At 42.5% G+C, this 19157-nt stretch overlaps 1 protein-coding gene across 1 annotated transcript; it reads left to right on the top strand.

Annotated features, from left to right (window-relative positions):
• Nucleotides 1-787: 787 nt before the first annotated feature.
• LOC140278203 (ubiquitin carboxyl-terminal hydrolase 31-like) lies at nucleotides 788-16425 on the top strand. Its single transcript, XM_072373153.1, has 16 exons — nucleotides 788-2266; nucleotides 5166-5303; nucleotides 5533-5621; nucleotides 6600-6692; nucleotides 6927-7062; nucleotides 7238-7388; nucleotides 7544-7721; nucleotides 7805-7916; nucleotides 8019-8113; nucleotides 8663-8740; nucleotides 8857-8986; nucleotides 9087-9206; nucleotides 9304-9529; nucleotides 9632-9790; nucleotides 10839-10991; nucleotides 11099-16425. The coding sequence occupies exons 1-16, from the start codon at nucleotides 1730-1732 to the stop codon at nucleotides 12601-12603; spliced, it is 3900 nt and encodes a 1299-aa protein (XP_072229254.1). The 5' UTR covers nucleotides 788-1729; the 3' UTR covers nucleotides 12604-16425.
• The last annotated feature ends 2732 nt before the right edge of the window (nucleotides 16426-19157 follow it).

Below are 19157 nucleotides of genomic sequence, written 5' to 3'. Positions count from 1 at the left end.
GATGTCTAAATAGAATTTTGAACTTGTTTGACCACAGGACAGGTTTCCCCTTTACCTTTGTGCATTTTAAAGAGAAGAGAGATGAATCCACTCCCCATCTTTACCTCTGAAGGCCTTCTGATGTCCAGTCGTGTTATGCATTGGGCATAAGTTACGCAGTGTTCTGACGGTATGTTCCATTATTTCTCTGTTTTTCTGCTCGTGTCCCAATTTTTTTGCAAACATAAATAGCTGGCATCAAATTGATCAAAGTTAACGTATGGAAAAAAAAAGACATTTGGTGTGTTCATATCGTTTTCAAATAGATATTCGAATTATCCACAGACCATTGCCTTCTATTCTAACAGATGTTTTTGTAAACAAGGTTGTAATAGTAATAGAACATGTCCATCATATCGACATGTTATGAACCAAAACCCTTAATCTCTTAATCAAGCAAACATAAGCATATTAGCAGAGAAGTTGTCCATAGTTGCAGCCCTGTGCTGCTTCTCGTCTCGCCAATATAAAAGTAAAACCATGAAATACTGTAGAGATGGTGGAGATTAGAATTTGTTGCTGCCCCACGTGTCCACGCTTTGCGTAATTTTCCTGGATCGGTCAAAAAAACAAATCAAACCACGAAGCAGCAGTCATGTAAGGCACCTTTACCTCAATTAGTTGTCTGAACCTGGACTCTGGTTGCACCGCATATTTGCGGCTGTACTCTCACTTCAATCCGATTGGCTGTTGGCAGTGTACATTCTGTACAGAAGCGCGGATGGAGCATCATCCAGCATCACATGCCGCTGTACCTGCTCTCCTCCAACATGGACCAGTGTTTGGGCCTGACGTCAGCCGTTACCGCCCTGCCTGCAGTATCGGTGTCTTACGATTGATGATGGAGACGAGAGAGGCGGCCTCGCCATGAAGCGCATCTGAAGGCGGAAATAAGGAGCACGAAAACTGACACAAGTGAGGGGGGGAAAAACACACGCAACAACAAAAAAAAACTTTCGAATGAACACTTGGCTGTCGATCTTCGCGTCTGGCCCGCGAAACGATGTCCCTCAGCATCCGAAGGCGAGGGAGCGGCGGGCTGTGTCGCCCCGCTCGGGGGCTTCCTCAGTTTGGCAGCGCTCCTGCGAGCGCACCCGCTGGGAAGATGGTTTAAGGAAGACGGCCACCGGGTGAACGTCTCCAAGCCGGCAGATTTCAACAACACAGCGGGTTTGATGGCCATCCGAAGACATTACCTTTAACAGGGTGGAGCTGCGGTTTCTTTAATAAATTATGAGGAATTCCGCTCCTCGCGCTCAGCCTAATTGCGAGAGGTTCATTTAATGTTTACGTCCGACAAACACTGACGCTCAACCTCCGCGCCTTGTTTTCGGTGTCAGAACAATGACAAAGGTGATGTTTTGTCACCGGACCGACAGCTGGAGATGATGGTGGCGGGTGGCTGGCGTGGGACGTGTCCAGGCATTCATGTAAAGCGCCCTGACAGTGGCTTTCCATGGAAGCTGTTTATGCAATTCGACGCAGTGTTGCAAGTGGGCTGACTCGATCCTGCTCTGCTGTCTCTATATGATATGATTCCCAGAACTGCCAGGCCTTTATGTTTCTGTGAAATATGCTCGGGCCTTGTGTTACACAAAGTGATGGAGGTGCCACTGCGCGGGGGTGAGAGGATGCTCTGAGAAAGGGGGCCCCTTCCTGGAATAAAGGCGTAACAGCGAGGAAAGCAATCATGTCGAAAGTTGTAAGCAACAAGGAGAAGAAATCCTTCAGCAAGAAGCTGTTCCGGAGAAGCTCGGTTCGCTCCGTGGGCAGCTTTATGAACAGAGTTCTTCGTACCCTCTCGACTCTGTCTCACTTCGGTACCGACGAGCAGGCCGCCGAAGACGAGAAGGACGACCCCACTTTGATCCCGAGCACCATCGGAGGCTCAGTCCCGTCCGACGACAGCGACTGCGGGGGCTTCACCTTCGGGGACAAGGTGCCGGGTGTCGCCGGGCTCAAGAACCATGGCAACACCTGCTTCATGAACGCTATCTTACAGTGCCTGAGCAACACGGAGCTCTTCGCCGAGTATCTGGCTTTGGAGCAGTTCAAAGGAGGAGAGACGAGTAGCAACAGCGAAAAGGCGAAGTCCAACGGGGTGCTGGTGCAGAAGAAGCTGAGCAGCCAGCAGCAGGAGACTGGGGAGGTGACGGAGCAGCTGTCCGGCCTGGTTCGGGCTCTGTGGACCTTCGAGTACACACCTCAGCACAGCAGGGACTTCAAGGTAGGCTGAGCATCTCTTGCAAGTATGAGTGTCCCCACAATATACCAAGAAGATACTAGACCCATGGTGTGAATATCCAAAAGTTCTAGAGAACATTTTTGACGTTGCTGCTCATAGTCCCTGACTTCAGTTTGTAAATCTAACCCTACACTGAGCTTATTTTAAAGTTCTAACTCTAAGCTCCTGCTGTCTTTAAAGTTACAAAGTAAGAATCACGGATGCGAGCTGACAAGATTCTCAGAATAACTCCAGGCAGAGTCAGATGCAACGATTAGCCTCCATCACCGGATTAGGCTTCTGAAAAAGCCTTAGAAATACACCTGTGGTCACTCCGCTCTCTAAGTCTCTACCTCAAAACAGTTATTTTGCTTCATACAGTGGGAGGAAACGTTTAAGCTGGCACACAGCTCAGCAGTTTATGTTCTACTGAACAGCCACTTTGTGAAAGAATGAATTTGAAACGAGCAAAGTTCCAGCTGCTGCTGGAACACTGCTTGATTTTTCTGTCCCGCACCGGTCTGCTTTAGTTCCATCCTCACTTGCTTCTTCATCATTTCACCTGAAACCTGCCACCTGACAAGGAAAAGTTTGTCTCTCACAAAAACAAAGGCTCTTACCAAAAGGAAATACTGTTTGTTCCCCGACTCACAGCCGTTTTTTTTTTGGAGATGCAAAAATAGAAAATGTGGAGAAACTAAGCAGAGCGAGGCCATTTAGCACAGACTTCATTCTTGAAAGTGTTACTATTTCTGTCTTTTTTGTACCTTGGTTGCCAGCCAAAATACTAAGACTATGATTAGGTACGGTTTATTCTCATAAAGGTGAGAGGCAATGGATATATTTAACTGGTTCTGGGACATCTATTAATGGTACTTATTAATTTGATTCTCTAATTTGTAATAAACTTGCACTTTTCCTGTTGTTTACTCAAGTGAATCGGGGGAAAACTGCTGCTTTTAAAAGCATTGTTCCTTGTTGAATGTCGACTTTGATTTCCTCTTCTTTGCTGTTTAGAAAAACCGAGCAGTACTTCAGCACATTTAAGCACTCCGATACTCAAAGTATCTCTTTATAGGTACGAGACTCGCATGTCACAGTCATAAAAGCAGCTAATTGAACTTAAGACCAGCCGAACCGTTTCTGTGGTCAGCGCTCACAGCGGTTTGAGTGCACACATGTGATGGGTTTGTGTGTCTTGATACAGCCCACACTCTGAGCCTCAGCAGGGAGCACTTAAAGATCATTAGGGATCTATGTAATAACAGGACATCATCTGCTGTTTCTCAGGATCAGTTCTCTCCCTCAAAAGCAGGTGTTTTTAGGATTATATAACACAGCATCCAAACTAGCCCAGGAGTACCATCCATTAAATCTTTTCTAGATGATAGCAAGAGATGTTTAAGTTATATTTTGTGCTTTTATATTTCACCCCCTCACCCCTAATCAGGCTGAAATGTGTGGCTCAGTATCTTTCACAAGGACACTTCAACATGTGGACCAGAGAGGTCAGAGACTGAACCACCAAGCTTCCGAATGCCAAATGGCCGCTCTATCTTTAAAGCCACAGCAAGCGTCGGGTTCAGGGGTCATGCTTTTATGCCTGCCGTGCTCATGCACAATACAAGTGGTCACAGAAATGGAGGGGGGGGGATCATCAGCTTCCAAAGTCATGCCACACAAAAATCGAATCTTCTTTCTGTCCTGCGGTTTCAGTTTGATACGTGTCACATTTTTCTTGACGTTCAGTTGTCGCATTAAACTCTTTCGGGCTGGACGAGCTGTATTTGAAGTATCCATACCCTAGATTACACCTTATTCAGTTCAAAATACCGTTTCATATCTCTCAGTCTGAAAAGGAGTGAGCTACCAGTTTTAGATGTGAGCATCGGCCTATAAAAGCAGCTGTACATCTTATTTTTAAGGCTTTGGGCATGAGTGCTTTCACCTTGGTCATCTTAAACTGGACTTAAAAAACAAAAAACGCTGATGTACAAACTGTTTTCTCTTGTCTGACGGGTGATGGATGAGATTTGACAGTGGATGACACAACTGATGCCGTCAAGTGTCATTAGGAGACTTTCTGGATGCACTTTAGAACTTGATACTAAAAGGGAGGATGTAGCAGCCTCTGATTCTGTTTCCGCCTCTCACTTTCAGGGAAGTGTAGAGCTAGATTGAGGCAATGGCCCCTTTAAATGATAAGACTGACCGATGGCCACTGCTCAGGTTGACTTTGTCACTACATTGAGACTCTTGCCCTGATCCCCTTTTTGTGCTGTTTTATTTAATTGTGCATACCGTGCGGTATGATTAGCCACATGATCTCATGTCACGGACACAGTACTTATTTCAGTGGTCTGTCAAAGAGAAACAGATACTTTGAAAATGCATCCACATTATCTGTTCTAATTGACGTTCATCCACACAACTTTAGTGAAAGACAACCTTTGTGGTGGAGCCACAGAATCACGACTGGCGCTATGCTCAAGTTGTCCTTGTAATACCTCGAATGTGAGGATTGTCCCAGAGGAGAGGTTTTGAGGGCACACAGGGCTCAGTCCCCTCATATCTTTGACATTTGATAGCCAGTGTGAGTAGAGGTGACTTCACAGCTGCCAGCCCGGCTGTGTCTGTAGAGTACACACTGTTGTCATCTCCAGCAGCTCACTCTTTACAGCGAAGCTTCAGCTCATGTCCTTGCCTCAAAAGTCCCCTTGCCGTACTTTAGCTCCACTGACCTTTTAAGATTAACACTGATAGTCCTCCTGGTCTCATGTGCTGAATATTTCATGATCAGACAATGTAAAAGCACACAGATGGCACTCGCTGCACAAATCTACACCTGCTTTTTGGTGCAAATGATGAAAAAAAAAACTGTTTATCATGTTGTCTGCTGCAGAATGTGGTGTCGAAGAGCGCCCTTCAATTCAAAGGTAACTCCCAACACGATGCCCAGGAATTCCTCCTCTGGTTGCTTGACAGAGTTCATGAAGACCTCAACCAGATCATCCACCCGGACAGCAGACCCCCCAGAAAGGTAAACCACAGTTAGACGCCACAAGTATGTTAGAAAGTACTCTGATTTGAGCTGCAGAACAGTGTAATCAACATTTGAGAGCATTTTAATGTTGTAATAGAACCCTTTAATACTACAGCTACGTTACAATACTTAAAACTGTCCATCAGGTGACGACTGAAGCTACTGAACACCCCACACATTTAATGGTGAATAACTAAACAACTCACTGTCTGCCTGATTTCTCCAGCCTCCAGTAGAAGAAGAAACAGTCCCCGAAGGATCACCACTACCAGCACCTGGCTCTTTTGTTCAGGAGCTGTTTCAGGCACAATACAGGTGAAATGATCATTTGTTGTCACACGTCCACATTTATCGTTTAACAAAAGAGCTCATTTATTACAATGAATAGCTTGGAAAGATGTCAACAGCATCCGTTTTCTATGTTGGATCTGACTGTCTGGAGAATTAATTACATCCACAAAAACACATGGATCTGAACACACACAAGTTAAAAAGGGTTTCGTGTTTGGATTAGTAGATTGATTGAGATTTGCACACAACTATCCTTTTCACATCAGAGCTACCACTTTATGGATAAAAATATATGATCATCATGCTAAAGCAAGTAGTTTGACTTTTTTAAAGCAGAGATCTAGTATCCAGTCAAATAGATTCTTTTCTTTGTAAGGTTCCTAAGAAGTATTTAAGGGGCGGCTTTTACAACCGTGAGAGCTGATTGGATTCTCTAAATGATAAGAGACGGGGCTTTGGTGCTTCATTAATTCTCTCCTTTAGCATAGGAAACACGAGACCGAACAAGTTAAAATGTAAAGAAGTGGAAGTGTCACTTGCAAATCTCATGAACGAGTGATTTATCCACTGAAGACAAAAGAAAACAAATGAAAGGTTGAAAATAGGACATTTTACTGGTTGATTAAATAATTTTTTCCTCTGTTTATGGTTTAATGGCAGCAACTTGATTATTTTGCATCACTTAACTTGATGAGCATCTGTTGACTTCATTTTCATGTATTTTGGTCCAAAGTCAACCAATGTTGACTTATAATTGTTTATAAAAAAAAAGAAAGAAAAAACTAGGACCCTGTAACTTTGAAGAGGTCAGATTAAGAGGAAAAATGGGGCTGACGAATGCGCTAATATCACTAACTTATCTAAAACTAACTAGTAGGATGAAAAGAGATTAGCTGCCAACCACAATTTCACAATATAAGCAGCCGAAGCAATGCCTCAAGTGGATAAGTTGACTTTCAATGAACTAACTAACTGTGTAATTGTCTTCATTTCTCTGTTTAGGTCTTCCCTGACTTGCCCTCACTGCCAGAAACAGAGCAACACCTTTGATCCTTTCCTTTGCATCTCACTGCCAATCCCAGTACCTCACACACGGTAAGGTGTCAATAGCTTGTGAATAAGACAACAGCAACCAAAAAACAAAAGTCCCTGTGTCCAAAAATGGAACGTGATAGAGAGCCAGTCTGAATGCAGCATTAAGAAGAGTGTCAAATTCGGCAAAGATTTGACAGGAGAGAGCTAAATTTAGAAAATGCCGTCTATATTTGAAATATCGGTCCAGCTGCGGTTATGAATCAGCCAGTTAGTGTCAGTCTGTCTGTTTTGCAGGCCTCTGTATGTGACAGTGGTGTACCAAGGCAAGTGCTCCCACTGTATGAGAGTCGGCGTGGCCGTGCCTCTCTCTGGCACCGTGTCCAGGTTGAGACAAGCTGTGGCTCAAGAGACCAAAATCCCCACCGAACAGGTGCTGCGTCATTCAAAACTTACCTTTCAGCACTTGTTTTTGTGTGTAGAGCCTGGTGTTATTATTGGATCTCCTATGGTATCGACTCTTGTGTTTCCAGCTTTCATACTTTTTGCATGAACAAGTTTGAGCACAATCAACCCACACAGTGTTTTTTGTTCCCGTCTCTGTGCAGATTGTCCTCACTGAAATGTACTTTGATGGCTTTCATCGCTCCTTCTGTGACGACGACGACGACCTTGAGATCATTCAGGAGAGCGACTCCATCTTTGCATTTGAGACACCCGAGCTTTTCAGACCAGAGCAGATCCGGTCCAAGCGATGCGGTACAATATTCCATGAAATTAGATTAGCTCCTTGTGTTAGAACGTGTTGAGTCTTGATCAGAGATGGAGTAAGACCACGGAAATGCTCCCACCCTCCCCCAAAAGAAGCTGCTAGTGTCTGATGTGTAACTTTAAATGTTCTATGTTCATTTCAGGGAGCCCGCATGCAAATCTTAATCAGAACAACTTGAAATACGGCACCGATAATAGGATATCTGCACAAATACAAGAGCCGACAACCCCGCCTCAGAGTCCCAATAAGAACAGCGGGCAGGCTGAGAAGATTGTACTCCTGGTGTGCAACAGAGCCTGTGCAGGACAGCAGGGGCGCAGGTACTTTACCGGACAACAGGCTGCAAGAATGTCAGGCTCCCCACAATTTAAAAAAAAAACCTGTCTTTTTGTAATCCCTGTAGATTTGGAAATCCTTTTATTCTATATTTGGAGCGTACGGTGACATGGGATGTGCTGCAGAAAGAAATTTTGGAAAAGATGAGACATCTCTTGCGTCCTGGAGTCTTTGTGCAGGTACATACATATTTCTAACACGAGCTCCCGAATTTCAGATTATGTTAATCCTCCAGTTAAGTCTCACTTGCCACATGTTAGCATGTCTTATCCTCGATGCAGGTAGGACCCTTCACGTTGCGTGTGGTTGGAGTGGTTGGAATCACATATCTGTTGCCTCAGGAGGAGCAGCCACTCTGCCATCCCTCAGTGGAGAGGTAATGCCACAATTTACCACAAGAGAGCAGTGTTGCCTCATGCAAGCTGCCATTTTTAAAACTCCTATGGAGCTACTATGTGTTTTCAGAGGTATTTATGTCAGATGATCTCCTAAGACATGAAATTGCTTTTCTGATTTTATAGATTTTCTTCTAAAGTTTTGACGTCTGTTGCTGTTGCACAGACTTTTTCGAATTACATTTGAACTCCTGTTTCTATGTGAATAAACACGGAGCTCTGAACCTGTTTCAAGTTAATGTTTAGCACAATATAAATCTTTTCAGTCTGCCAGATGTCACACTTGATGTTTAGTCTCATTTGGATAATAATAAAGCTAATTAAAATCAAAACACTATCAGTATCAGCTCAAATACATGAAAGTGTTTGATGGACAATGAATATATTATGTATATACATTAATTCACAATTGAATACAACTTAAGAGGATCTGTAAGAGGAATCTAAAATGTAGTCAAAAATCAGTCTGCACCATCACAAATCTACCTGTCAATATCACTTATTTGCATTTTTGTTCTAATTTCTAACAGGGCATTTAAGTCTTGCGGTCCAGGAGGGCCACCTCATGTCAAAATTGTCGTTGAATGGGACAAAGAGACGAAAGACTAGTAAGCGAGAGACTCAAACACACTCATTAAGCCACGACAGATGTTTGAGGTGTTGATGCCTTCTGTCAGACCTAGCGACTGATCCCTCTGTGACTTGTGCCATGTTACACCCACAGTCTGTTCAAAAGAACTGAGGATGAATACATTCCGGATGCTGAAAGTGTGCGTCAAGCAAAGGAGCAGCATCTGCAGCCTCAGACCTGTTCGCTTTCGCAGTGCTTTCAACTCTACACTAAGGAGGAACAGGTAGGCTGAGGCTACAGGAAAAGCCGTTATGCCGGACTTGTTTGATGGGAACAGAAAAGCATGTCTAAATGCACATGTATTGTATGTGTGTGTATTTCAGCTTGCCCCTGATGATGCATGGCGATGTCCACACTGTAAGCAGCTCCAGCAGGGCAGCATCAAACTCAGCCTGTGGACCCTGCCAGACATTCTCATACTTCACCTGAAACGCTTTAGACAGGTACTGGTAGAGATCCTATATGCATATATTCCTATTACTTTGTAGCAGCTACTATTTTTCCCTTTATTTACACACCATAAATATGTCACAACTACAGGACGGGGACCGACGAATGAAGATGCAGAACATGGTGAAGTTTCCGCTCACAGGGATGGACATGGCACCTCACATGGTAAAGAGAAGCCAGAGCAGCTGGAGTCTCCCATCTCACTGGTCACCATGGAGACGGCCCTATGGGATGGGCCGTGATCCGGAGGACTACCTTTATGACCTGTATGCGGTGTGTAACCATCATGGGACCATGCAGGGGGGACATTATACAGGTAACAGAGCTCATTACACAAGCAGTCCCTGCAGTCGCCATTTTTTAACTGATTTTCTATTCAGTAAAGCCCCCTTTTTTTTTTTTGCATCGTGCCTTGTAGCCTACTGTAAGAACTCCATCGATGGACAGTGGTATTGCTTCGATGACAGCGACGTTCATCCCATATCTGAAGACGAGGTTTGCAAGCAGACTGGTTACATCTTGTTTTATCAAAGACGTGCAACGATCCCATCATGGTCTGCCAACAGTTCTGTGGGAGGTAATTTGTTATGATATTAGCTGGTGCAGTCCCTTGCCACCATGTTTGACTATTCTGTATGGAATGTACTATGGGCTTGTCAGTGTAAATTCAACCAGTTTCACAGAATTTCTCCACCTGAAAGGTAAATTATTGAACACATTTCAGCACCACATAGACGTGTTGTATTGCCACCATTTTGCCTCCAGAGACAGATATGTTCTTGATCTACAAGCCTCTAGTAAATCTGGTACATTTCATCTGGATTTTGTCAAACACAAGCACTAAAAATTATTCAAAACGCATAGTAAAGCACACAGTTAAACAACAGTTTAATTATTTTGGGACATATCGTAATAACATGATGGATAAAAACATCTGAGTTTTCGCTTTTTACTTTCATATTAAAACTGTTAGATGTGTGAAAATGAGTGAAAATGTGTCACAAATGTCGAGTAATATGGGCAATTTTTTTTAACAAATACAAATCACCATAAACCTACTTGTATTAAAACATCTTTCATTATTGTGAATTTAATGATCAAATAGTTTATGGAGTTTTTATGACTGTAGCGTCTCAACTTTTGTCTCAAATTCATTGAACCAGAAATGACAAATTCAGGATATTACAAAACATTCACAAATGAGCCTGTTGCTATATTGGATTCATTCTTTTAAACTTATTTAGGTTTTTTATTTGTTAGAAATGAATCATTGATCAGATCTAAATCATTACCATGTTTGCAGTTATAACAGTTAACAAAAAACATCCACTGGTTAGTATTATGGTGTTGGCCTACTTTGCTTTCATAATATGCTTTATTGCAGACCAGTGACAGACGATGGCTGATGAAAATGTCTTTTTTAACTCCCCCTCTAAATTTCAAATCTGACCCACCAGCTGTAGAAATGGTTTGGTGATAAATTCCACTATGATTCTAATATGTTGTATTTCTCTATCATATGAAGAATCATCAGAAAAAAAAGGAACAAAATGAAAACATGTGGACTAGAATCACTTTTGTGTTTGCGTTCACGCGGTTCAGCTGCTGTCTGCTTGGCCGTTCAGGTTCCACCAGTTCTTCTCTGTGTGAGCACTGGATAAGTCGGCTGATGGGAAGTCGTCCACCGAGCCAAGCCTCATCTGGTTCCTCCAGACGCACTTCGCTGGCCTCCCTGTCAGAGTCCGCTGAGTTTGCTGCTGAACGGAGCGAGGACGATGGTGAAGAACACCCGCACAGAAACAGACTTTTATGTTGCTTACAATGAGGGAAGCGTGAATACTTTGTAAAAGATTTTAACAGTGATATCTATCATTCTGCTGTGCAGGCCTGTCAACCCGACCGGCGGTGAGAGGCATGCAGAGGCAAACATTCTCTTCAAGGTCTTCTATTGCCAGCCCGCTTGTGCTGAGTGAAAATGGCACTAAGCCGTCCTGGTCTCACTCTGCTAAACTCCAACTCCGCTCCAACTCACCCTCTCGCTTCTCCCTGGAGTCCCACTCTTCTTCCCCAACACTGGAGAGGATTGGAGAGGTGGTTGATAACCAGCAGTCATCCTCTTGCTTCACAGGTTCACCTAAGCCAGGCAAAATGTCAGAAGCCAAGTCGGCCCTTTCCACTTTGGACAGTAATGCAGGGAATAAGAGGCTGGTAGAGCAAACTCATTTCAAGGCTGCAGCACAGGCAGAGCAGAGAAGCTCCATCCAGACAGGTGAAAACAACAATGTCGTGACAGCTGCTGAACAGATCAGTCCTCGACACGGAGTAGCTCCAAAGGAGCCGAAGCAAAGAAATGGGACTACAGATAGTGCTAGTGTCAAAAGGACCTCAGGCAAGATCGGAGCAGAGGGTGAAAGGAGTCCCAAGAAGCGTCCTGCCACCTCCTCGACATCCTCCAGCTCTCTCTCCCCTGCATCTCCAGCCATTGACAAGTTGCCATCTCGAACACAGTCCAAGAGTGCAGCATCAGCATCAAACCCAAAGGAAAAAAGCGACGGACCACTTAAAACAAGCAAGGGTGGTGCGTCAAGAACAGGAACCCCGTCCAAGAAAGGGTCCTCCCAAACCCCAGAGGTTTTACATCCTGACTCGCAGCAGAAGAAGAGTGGTTTGACGGGATCACAGAGCTCGAGACGGGGAGGCGAGAAAAGCTCAGCTGCAGGAAGGACTAGAGCAGCAGACAGGAGCACCAGTTGCGAATCCTCACGAGCCAGCGCAGTGTCAGAGAGGAAAGTTAGCCATGGAGGACCTCCCTCCAGGGTGAGCGCTGCTAGTAGAGCAGAGGGCAGGCCAGACAGGGCAACAGGCCGGAGCTCAAGTAGTAGCTCCTCCATGACTAGTCTCCGATCCTCCAGCGTAGGACTTTCTTCTGCTAGCGCCGCTCCACCATCAAGGGGCTCTCGAGGGAACAGTAAGACAGAGGACAAAGGTTTATCCTTCTTTAAAACAGCTCTGCGGCCCAAGGAGACCCGTAAACCAGGTGACAGTGGGAAAGCAGGGCCAGGAGAGGCTAAAAGAAGTCCAGAGGACAGTGTTGGGGATGCAACTAAAGAAGCGATCCAACGTGGACCCAGCAAAAAAGCCCAGAATTTGGCTTCAGAGGCCCAGACTAATGCGACTACAGCCAAAGACAAGGATTCTTCTAAAACATCAGGTGCAGCTAAACATTCACTGCTGCCCTCCACTAAATCTAAGCTCTCTGGTGCACAAACAATCAGCCAGTCTTCTTCTGCCGTCGCAAAGGACCCTTCAAAGAAAGAGCCTGCTAAAAAGATAGTGCAGTCCAGGAAGATTCCCATCAATTCCACACAAACAAGCCAGAAATCCAAGTGATGTTACTTTGAGGGTCTTATAACAATGTTTCCAGTGCAGCTCTGAGGTGTTTTTTTCCCCCGTTCTTTTTTTAAATTAAACATCAAAGACCGAGTGTCTAGACAGACACCTTTATAACACCTGTAGCTATTCAGTGGTCACTGAATTCCAGCTGCCATACTGGACACTTGCTGTCCACATAGTTAAATAGCTATTTAGGAATGGATTTTAACAAAGCACTTTGTATGGATTGCATTGATTTTGAAGAATATAATACTGTATTGTAAATAAGCATGGAAATGTAATGAAATCATTGCCTTGTTCTGTCTGTAGCATTGAGGAACGTCTTAGTCAGATGTGAAAATAAAAGTGACTTTGCACAAGATGGGAAGCAGATACAGTGGTGGAAAGAAGCTTTTGAGATACATCAAACGCGGACAGCTCAGTCACCAAAGCAAGTTTATGGTAATTTTTAACATGCTGATGCAGAGAATAGTTTTCAGAAGTCACTATGTACTGCTCTCCTTCAGTATTGAGAGCCATATGTCAACAAACATCAGTGCCTCAGATAATCATAAAGACATGTATAATCTAAATTGTGTAACTGCAGGTGTTGGTAAATTTGTAATTGAATTTTAATATTTACTAAGCGCTGAAAATGTAATTTCCAGTAAAACACAATTAAGCCTATTTAACCTGAACTACTGTTTACATATGCTCTTTGCTGTACTAACTCTGCAACAGCCTTTAAGATGAATTCTTTTTGACCGAATATGAGTGTCACTGGGAGGCTGAGGAGAGGTGCAGGAACGCAGCCCGCGTCACTGGTGTTAAACTTCTGGAGACCTCGGTTTTCATATGCTCCTAATGTTTATGTTTTACCCTCTGGTTATACCTTGTAACCTCGTTCCCCCTCAAACCCCCACCTGTCACCCCCCCCGCCAGCCAGCCATTGATACTGACACTTACCTGCGGCACCCATGTTCCCCATAGGGATCAGCCTCTTCAGACTGCCAGACTTGTACAAACATTCCTCTCAGATGAACACAGGGTTAAATGTAAAAAGCCTCCTCACGCGTGACACAACAATGACACAATCAAAGACAGCTGGGATGCCTTCGCCGAACACCATGCTTGTACATAGAGTGCTATGGTGTGTTTGATTCAGCCCATCCTGTGTACATCTATAGCTTGAGAGTAGATCAACATTGACCATTTTAACGTAGACTGAGAAGAGATCACTGCTCTTTAAGTATATGACAGCTGTTGCATGATTAATTGCTTATGCATGCACCTAACTATGCAAGCAGATTCTTGCTAATGCCCACACTGAGTATGTAGAAGTGCTACTCTTGGATGTGTATTTATTTCTAACAGTATATTTTTATCCAAATGCCTGCATCAGAGAGCATGTTAAGGCGTCCTTTATTGAAGCTTTGTTTGCACATTTCTCCAAAGTAATATACATTTTGTATGAATGATTAGTATTGCTCATTCACCTTCTCAAAGTAAATCAACTCACCTCCGAATGAAGCTTTACTGTATTGTATTCATTTGTCTCACGTTTCCTCGCAGTGTTGCTTTTAAACAGTTTCTGTATGACTTTGGCAAGAAAGCTTTTGCTGCAGTGTACAGCTTGTGCTGCAGTTCAATTTCACATTGACAGTTGGAGATTTGCAGGGAACATGTTTGAGGATCTAGGTAGATGTGCTTTGAGAGCCGGGTAATTGACAGAGAGAGAAGCCAGTGCCAGGCTTGTTGTCGGCTTCAGATATTTTGACAGGCCAGGACCACGCAAGAAAAGACCCTGTTTAACCACAATGTCTTCGACCTTTGTCTCAAGATAAGAAATATACACGATGTGCAATATGTATTGTGTAAATTTGATATTGTTTTGATTTAAATTCCTAGTAAAAGAAAAAAAAAATGAAAAAAAGCCTGCAACAATACTGATTTCTTAACGAGATGACAGTTTTCACTGTGAAATGCTGCACTGGAAAGCGTTATTAACGTTTTGCTAAAGATAGGAATCTTACTGAGGACAGGTTTATATGTGGCACTTATGATTATAGAGTAATCACAGTACTGTGAATTTCTTAAAGTGTCACGCTCAACGAGGAGTGTACATCTCTTGACCAAATTGACAGACGACAAACCGTTTTGAATGGCTTTTTGGCACCTCCGGTGCAGAGCAAATCCAAAACTTTATCTTCAGTGCCTGGTGGCCTCAGTGTGTTGATGCTGTGGTGCAGTTTGTACAATAATCTGACTTATGTATGTCACATCAACTTCAACTGAACCCGTGCAGCTCTCATCATAGGACAGCCGACTATAAATACAGCGAGGGTCTATGAGAATATATTCATCCAAATAAATGCATGACAATGATTTAATCTTTTTCTTTTCCTTAATATTTGTGATATTTTGCAATGTACAGCGTTAAACTATTTTCTTTTGAGCCTAGCTGAGTGTAATGACATTGATTTAGCAATGCAATAGAAATGACATAATAAAATTCAGCCATTAAAGGACTTTTTGTTGGCTTACAGTAGCTTTTGTTGATTTTTTTGGAAGTACAACAGCTCGCGGGACCACTCATCTCTACAGTTCTAATAACCTCCTCTTGGTGGTGCTCAGTGTTTGCTTGAAAATCTCAAAGGACCAAGAAAATAATGAGTGAGGAAAATAAAGTCACCCTCTGTGTGAATTTCTTCCTCGCAAATGCCCTTCAGTTTGAACTTGTGGGATGATTAAGACGTATAATCGTGTCAAGTCCAATGCTGTCACAGAAGGAGATGATAAGTTATTAAACTACAGCAACATCATTTATTTAGAGCTGATTCAATTGTGGCATTATTAGTTTGGCCCAAGGCTGAGCATATTAAGAGTTAATGTTGCCTCTTTGTCTTTCTATTCCTGTAATTTTGTGGAACAGTCATCAGTTTTGGGAATTGCATTTTCACTCTCTCGGTTTCTCACCTCTTTTGCAGTGATGAAATTTTTAAAATTGCCCTTGGTGTGAAGGGGCCGCAACATGCTTCTCATCGCATGCGGCAGGAAAGCTTTATGTTGTACCAGAAAATGGCAATCCACTGCACATTATAAGGGAAGATGTGAGGCTCTCCAATTAACATACAAGTGCGAATGTAATTAAAGGAAATTCACAGACTGCAGCGTGGCACAGCTTCATTCTGTAAAGGAGCCAGGCTCCTGTAGAGCTGAAATCAATAATCATTTGCCAATTGTATCAGTTCCAAGAGAGGATCATTAGCAAGACCTCAGAGGAGAATTCAGCAACTTTTATTATAGAGATGTTCTACACAAACTGTGACATTAGCTACCCTTCTTGACTCCTAAACACAAAGCATATAACTCGCTGATTTTGTTTACATGTGTTGCATTTGCTACTTTAATGTGCTCAATGTATTGTAGAAAAGTAATCTAATTTTATCGATCAGTCCAAATTGCTCTCTCCTGAGGCCAAATCCAATCCCTTAATGCTGCAGCAAAGTCTCCAATTTGTGACACTCTATCCCCTGATAGAAACAGACGATGAGCCAGATCTTAATGTTAAGCATTGACTTTTTCACTGGTTGCTGCTTGGATGGATCAGTGCATTGACTTCTATGCTGAAGGTGACACATGGAGGGCAGCTGCAAAATTATAAACACCTCCATGATTTAAGACTACAATATAATCCAGGGTAACGGCCTTGCAACATTGTGAATCTTATTAATTATGTTTATGAAGACTGTTTTATTTATAAAGTGTTTGGTGATGTTGGGTGACATTATTTCACATTAAAATTCATAACACACTGTAATGTTGCTGCCATTGCAGAGTAATGCACTTTGTATATTATGTACCACTCTGAAAAAATACAATCTGTTATTAGGTCATTATGTTGGATTGATTTGAACTGTTTTGTATTTAAATGATGCAGTGTCCACTGTATGTAATTTTTTGGGTCATGTTTTATTTATCCATTCTAAAGGAATCTAGGACATTTAAAAGCCTAAAGCAAACCATTTACATAATATTGCTTTTTTTTTCCATGATGATAGAATTCACAAGAATATGTTTGACTTTGGCAGACGGTGTAACATTTCAAAAGCTGCTGTAAAAAAACTCAATACTCCACAAGGCAGGTGTGTTGATATTAACCACAACTCGAAGAAAAAAGCCTTAAAACCTCATCAAGTCTTAGTTTTTCAACAACCATTCTGACATGCGGTCATTTGTCCAGCTTAAAATATTTATAGAGCATCCAGCTGCTAAAACCCTACTTGCCAAACTGTTATACTTTTACTTTTATGTGGAACTTACGTGGAAAATTGGAACAACATCAGAAACAAACGCAATCACACACTCAATCAAAATCAGAAAGCAGGTCTTAGAGCCATTTAAAACAGAGAGGTATTCTACTACTAAAGTTTCTTTGGCAACACGATGCTCATCAATGCAGCTTTTTGGAAATGTGAAGAGTGGGTTAAAACCCCCTCAGAGCAAAAATAGCCAGGTCTTTATCAGGAACAAGGGTCCTATGATACACCCCTGAAATTAATAAATAATCTTTGACCAAAAAGGAAAGATTAATGCACATTACCTGTGCTATATGTTAGAAGTTCATAACCATGTCAAATATTGAATAACATTAAATTCATTCAACCGACAGGGTTTTTTTTTGTGGCTGGATATGATGTAAAGTGACAGAAAACATTGTTTTTTTGGACCTTTTCTTAATTCTTAGCATTTTTAGAAAATGCAATCCTGATAAATGTGAGCACATCTGTTTCTAACAGTTCAAGGCACAAACTTGCCTGAGAGAGGTCTTTGTGAACACTGACCACACAACCATCCTTTCTCCAAGACAGGAACACAAAAGCTCGCCTTACCTTTACAACAGTTCACCGGGACAAGAAAGGAGAGAAGTATTTTGATTAGAATTTATGAGGTCAGCTCAGATGAAAGCGTACTTGGGATACACCGGGGTGTGGCAACATTCAAGAACGCCATTGTCACGGTGAAACGTGTGAAAATAAAAAGTGGGCTTGTGTTTTTGTCTGACAACCTTGTCAGAGTCGGCAGCATCCCTGAAAATAAGGACTTCATTTAGATTCTGGAGGAAAGCGTCTCGGTGTTGGTTTTTTTTTCATAGAAATGCTTAAAAAGCAGCAGTAACATTCAAACCAAAACTTGGCATGAATTTCAGTAATTGTTGCTGTCAACTTTATTTGGACTGTGGGAAGATGGTGGAGCACCTGGCACGCATGCAGACTTGATGCAAGATTGTAATAAAACTAAAAAAAACAACATTTTGCAGAGTAAGTAGCATTTATGGTGGCAGTTTGAGCAGATATCACCACTGAGGTAAAATGTTTATGCGAGGCTGTAAAACTCCAGTCAACAAATATTGATTCAAAAGCAGTTAAAGGATATCAGAAATAAGAAATGATCATGTTAGTTTTTCCCAGCAGGTTTCAGTCTGCTAAACTACATTAAAAAAATCCCAAATCAGAATGGAGAAAGGTTCAGAACAACAACAAAACCCCAAATCTCCTGTTTTCTATCAGCTCATTATCTTAATGTGAATACTCAACAACCTACATGTCATTAAATGCATTTTCAGTATGACTTATTTCACCGCTGGGCAGAAAACAAATTAAATGATTCACTTGTTTCAGGAGAGAGCATGTCAATTATTTCCCCTCTCCTGAGTCCAGTGATGGAGCACTTTAGTTTCTTTTTTTAATTGGAAATGAAAAATCTAGTAAGCCTTGAGTGCAGTCACAGAGAGAACTGCTTTTTAGCCACTGCAATATACATGACGCGTCATGTAGGACATCCATTGCTGAATTACATAACCTGAAGCAGCGAGTGGTGCCTTTAAAACAACTGAGACACCAGCAGGGAACTGTGATGTCATTTGTGGAGAAGAGGAAGCTTGCATGACGGTCCTCGTGGTATCCTTCAGGTCATCATAATCCTATTCTGATGCCACTGAAACATCTTAAGAAATATGATCCCTATTGTCAGTCTTTGGTTCTTTCACAGCTTTCATTGTGAGATGTTTTAATCAATTATTTAATTCAAACAGATCTAGATGGTGAGTCCTTGAAGTGATCTGTCATGTTAAATTGGAAGTGTGAGATTCAGGCTAAAACTTGAAAAACATTTGCTTCCATGTTCTTCCCACGTACTGCACATTCATTTCTCCGACATAAAGCACAGCAGCAGGTTGCTGGAAATTCTAAGGCGCTGCCAATGCAGTAGACTTATCAGGATGCTGGAGAGCAAGGTGTAAAGTGTCAAACTTGGACATACAGCCAGTGCATGTCTGCTTCGCTTCCTCTGACACCCATCCTACACCATTGGCTGTGTGAGGAGTGATTGACTGGGAGGTTGATTATGCGTCTTTCAGCCAGGTGGCTGGCAGGCGGAGAGGCACATAACACCAGATTGCTGCATCAGCCAAAGTGTGAGGCCAGAGTTTCTGGCAACACCGAGTCTGGACGAACATCACAGGAATGATAAAAAGATGCAGGGATGTCAATCATCATCCAAAATGTGTCTGT

This window comes from Leuresthes tenuis, unplaced genomic scaffold (assembly GCF_036924035.1).
Source record: "Leuresthes tenuis unplaced genomic scaffold, fLeuTen1.0.hap1 SCAF_20, whole genome shotgun sequence".
Lineage (NCBI taxonomy): Eukaryota > Metazoa > Chordata > Actinopteri > Atheriniformes > Atherinopsidae > Leuresthes > Leuresthes tenuis.
Note: the sequence above shows the minus strand (reverse complement) of the source record. Positions and strands in the feature narration are given on the sequence as shown.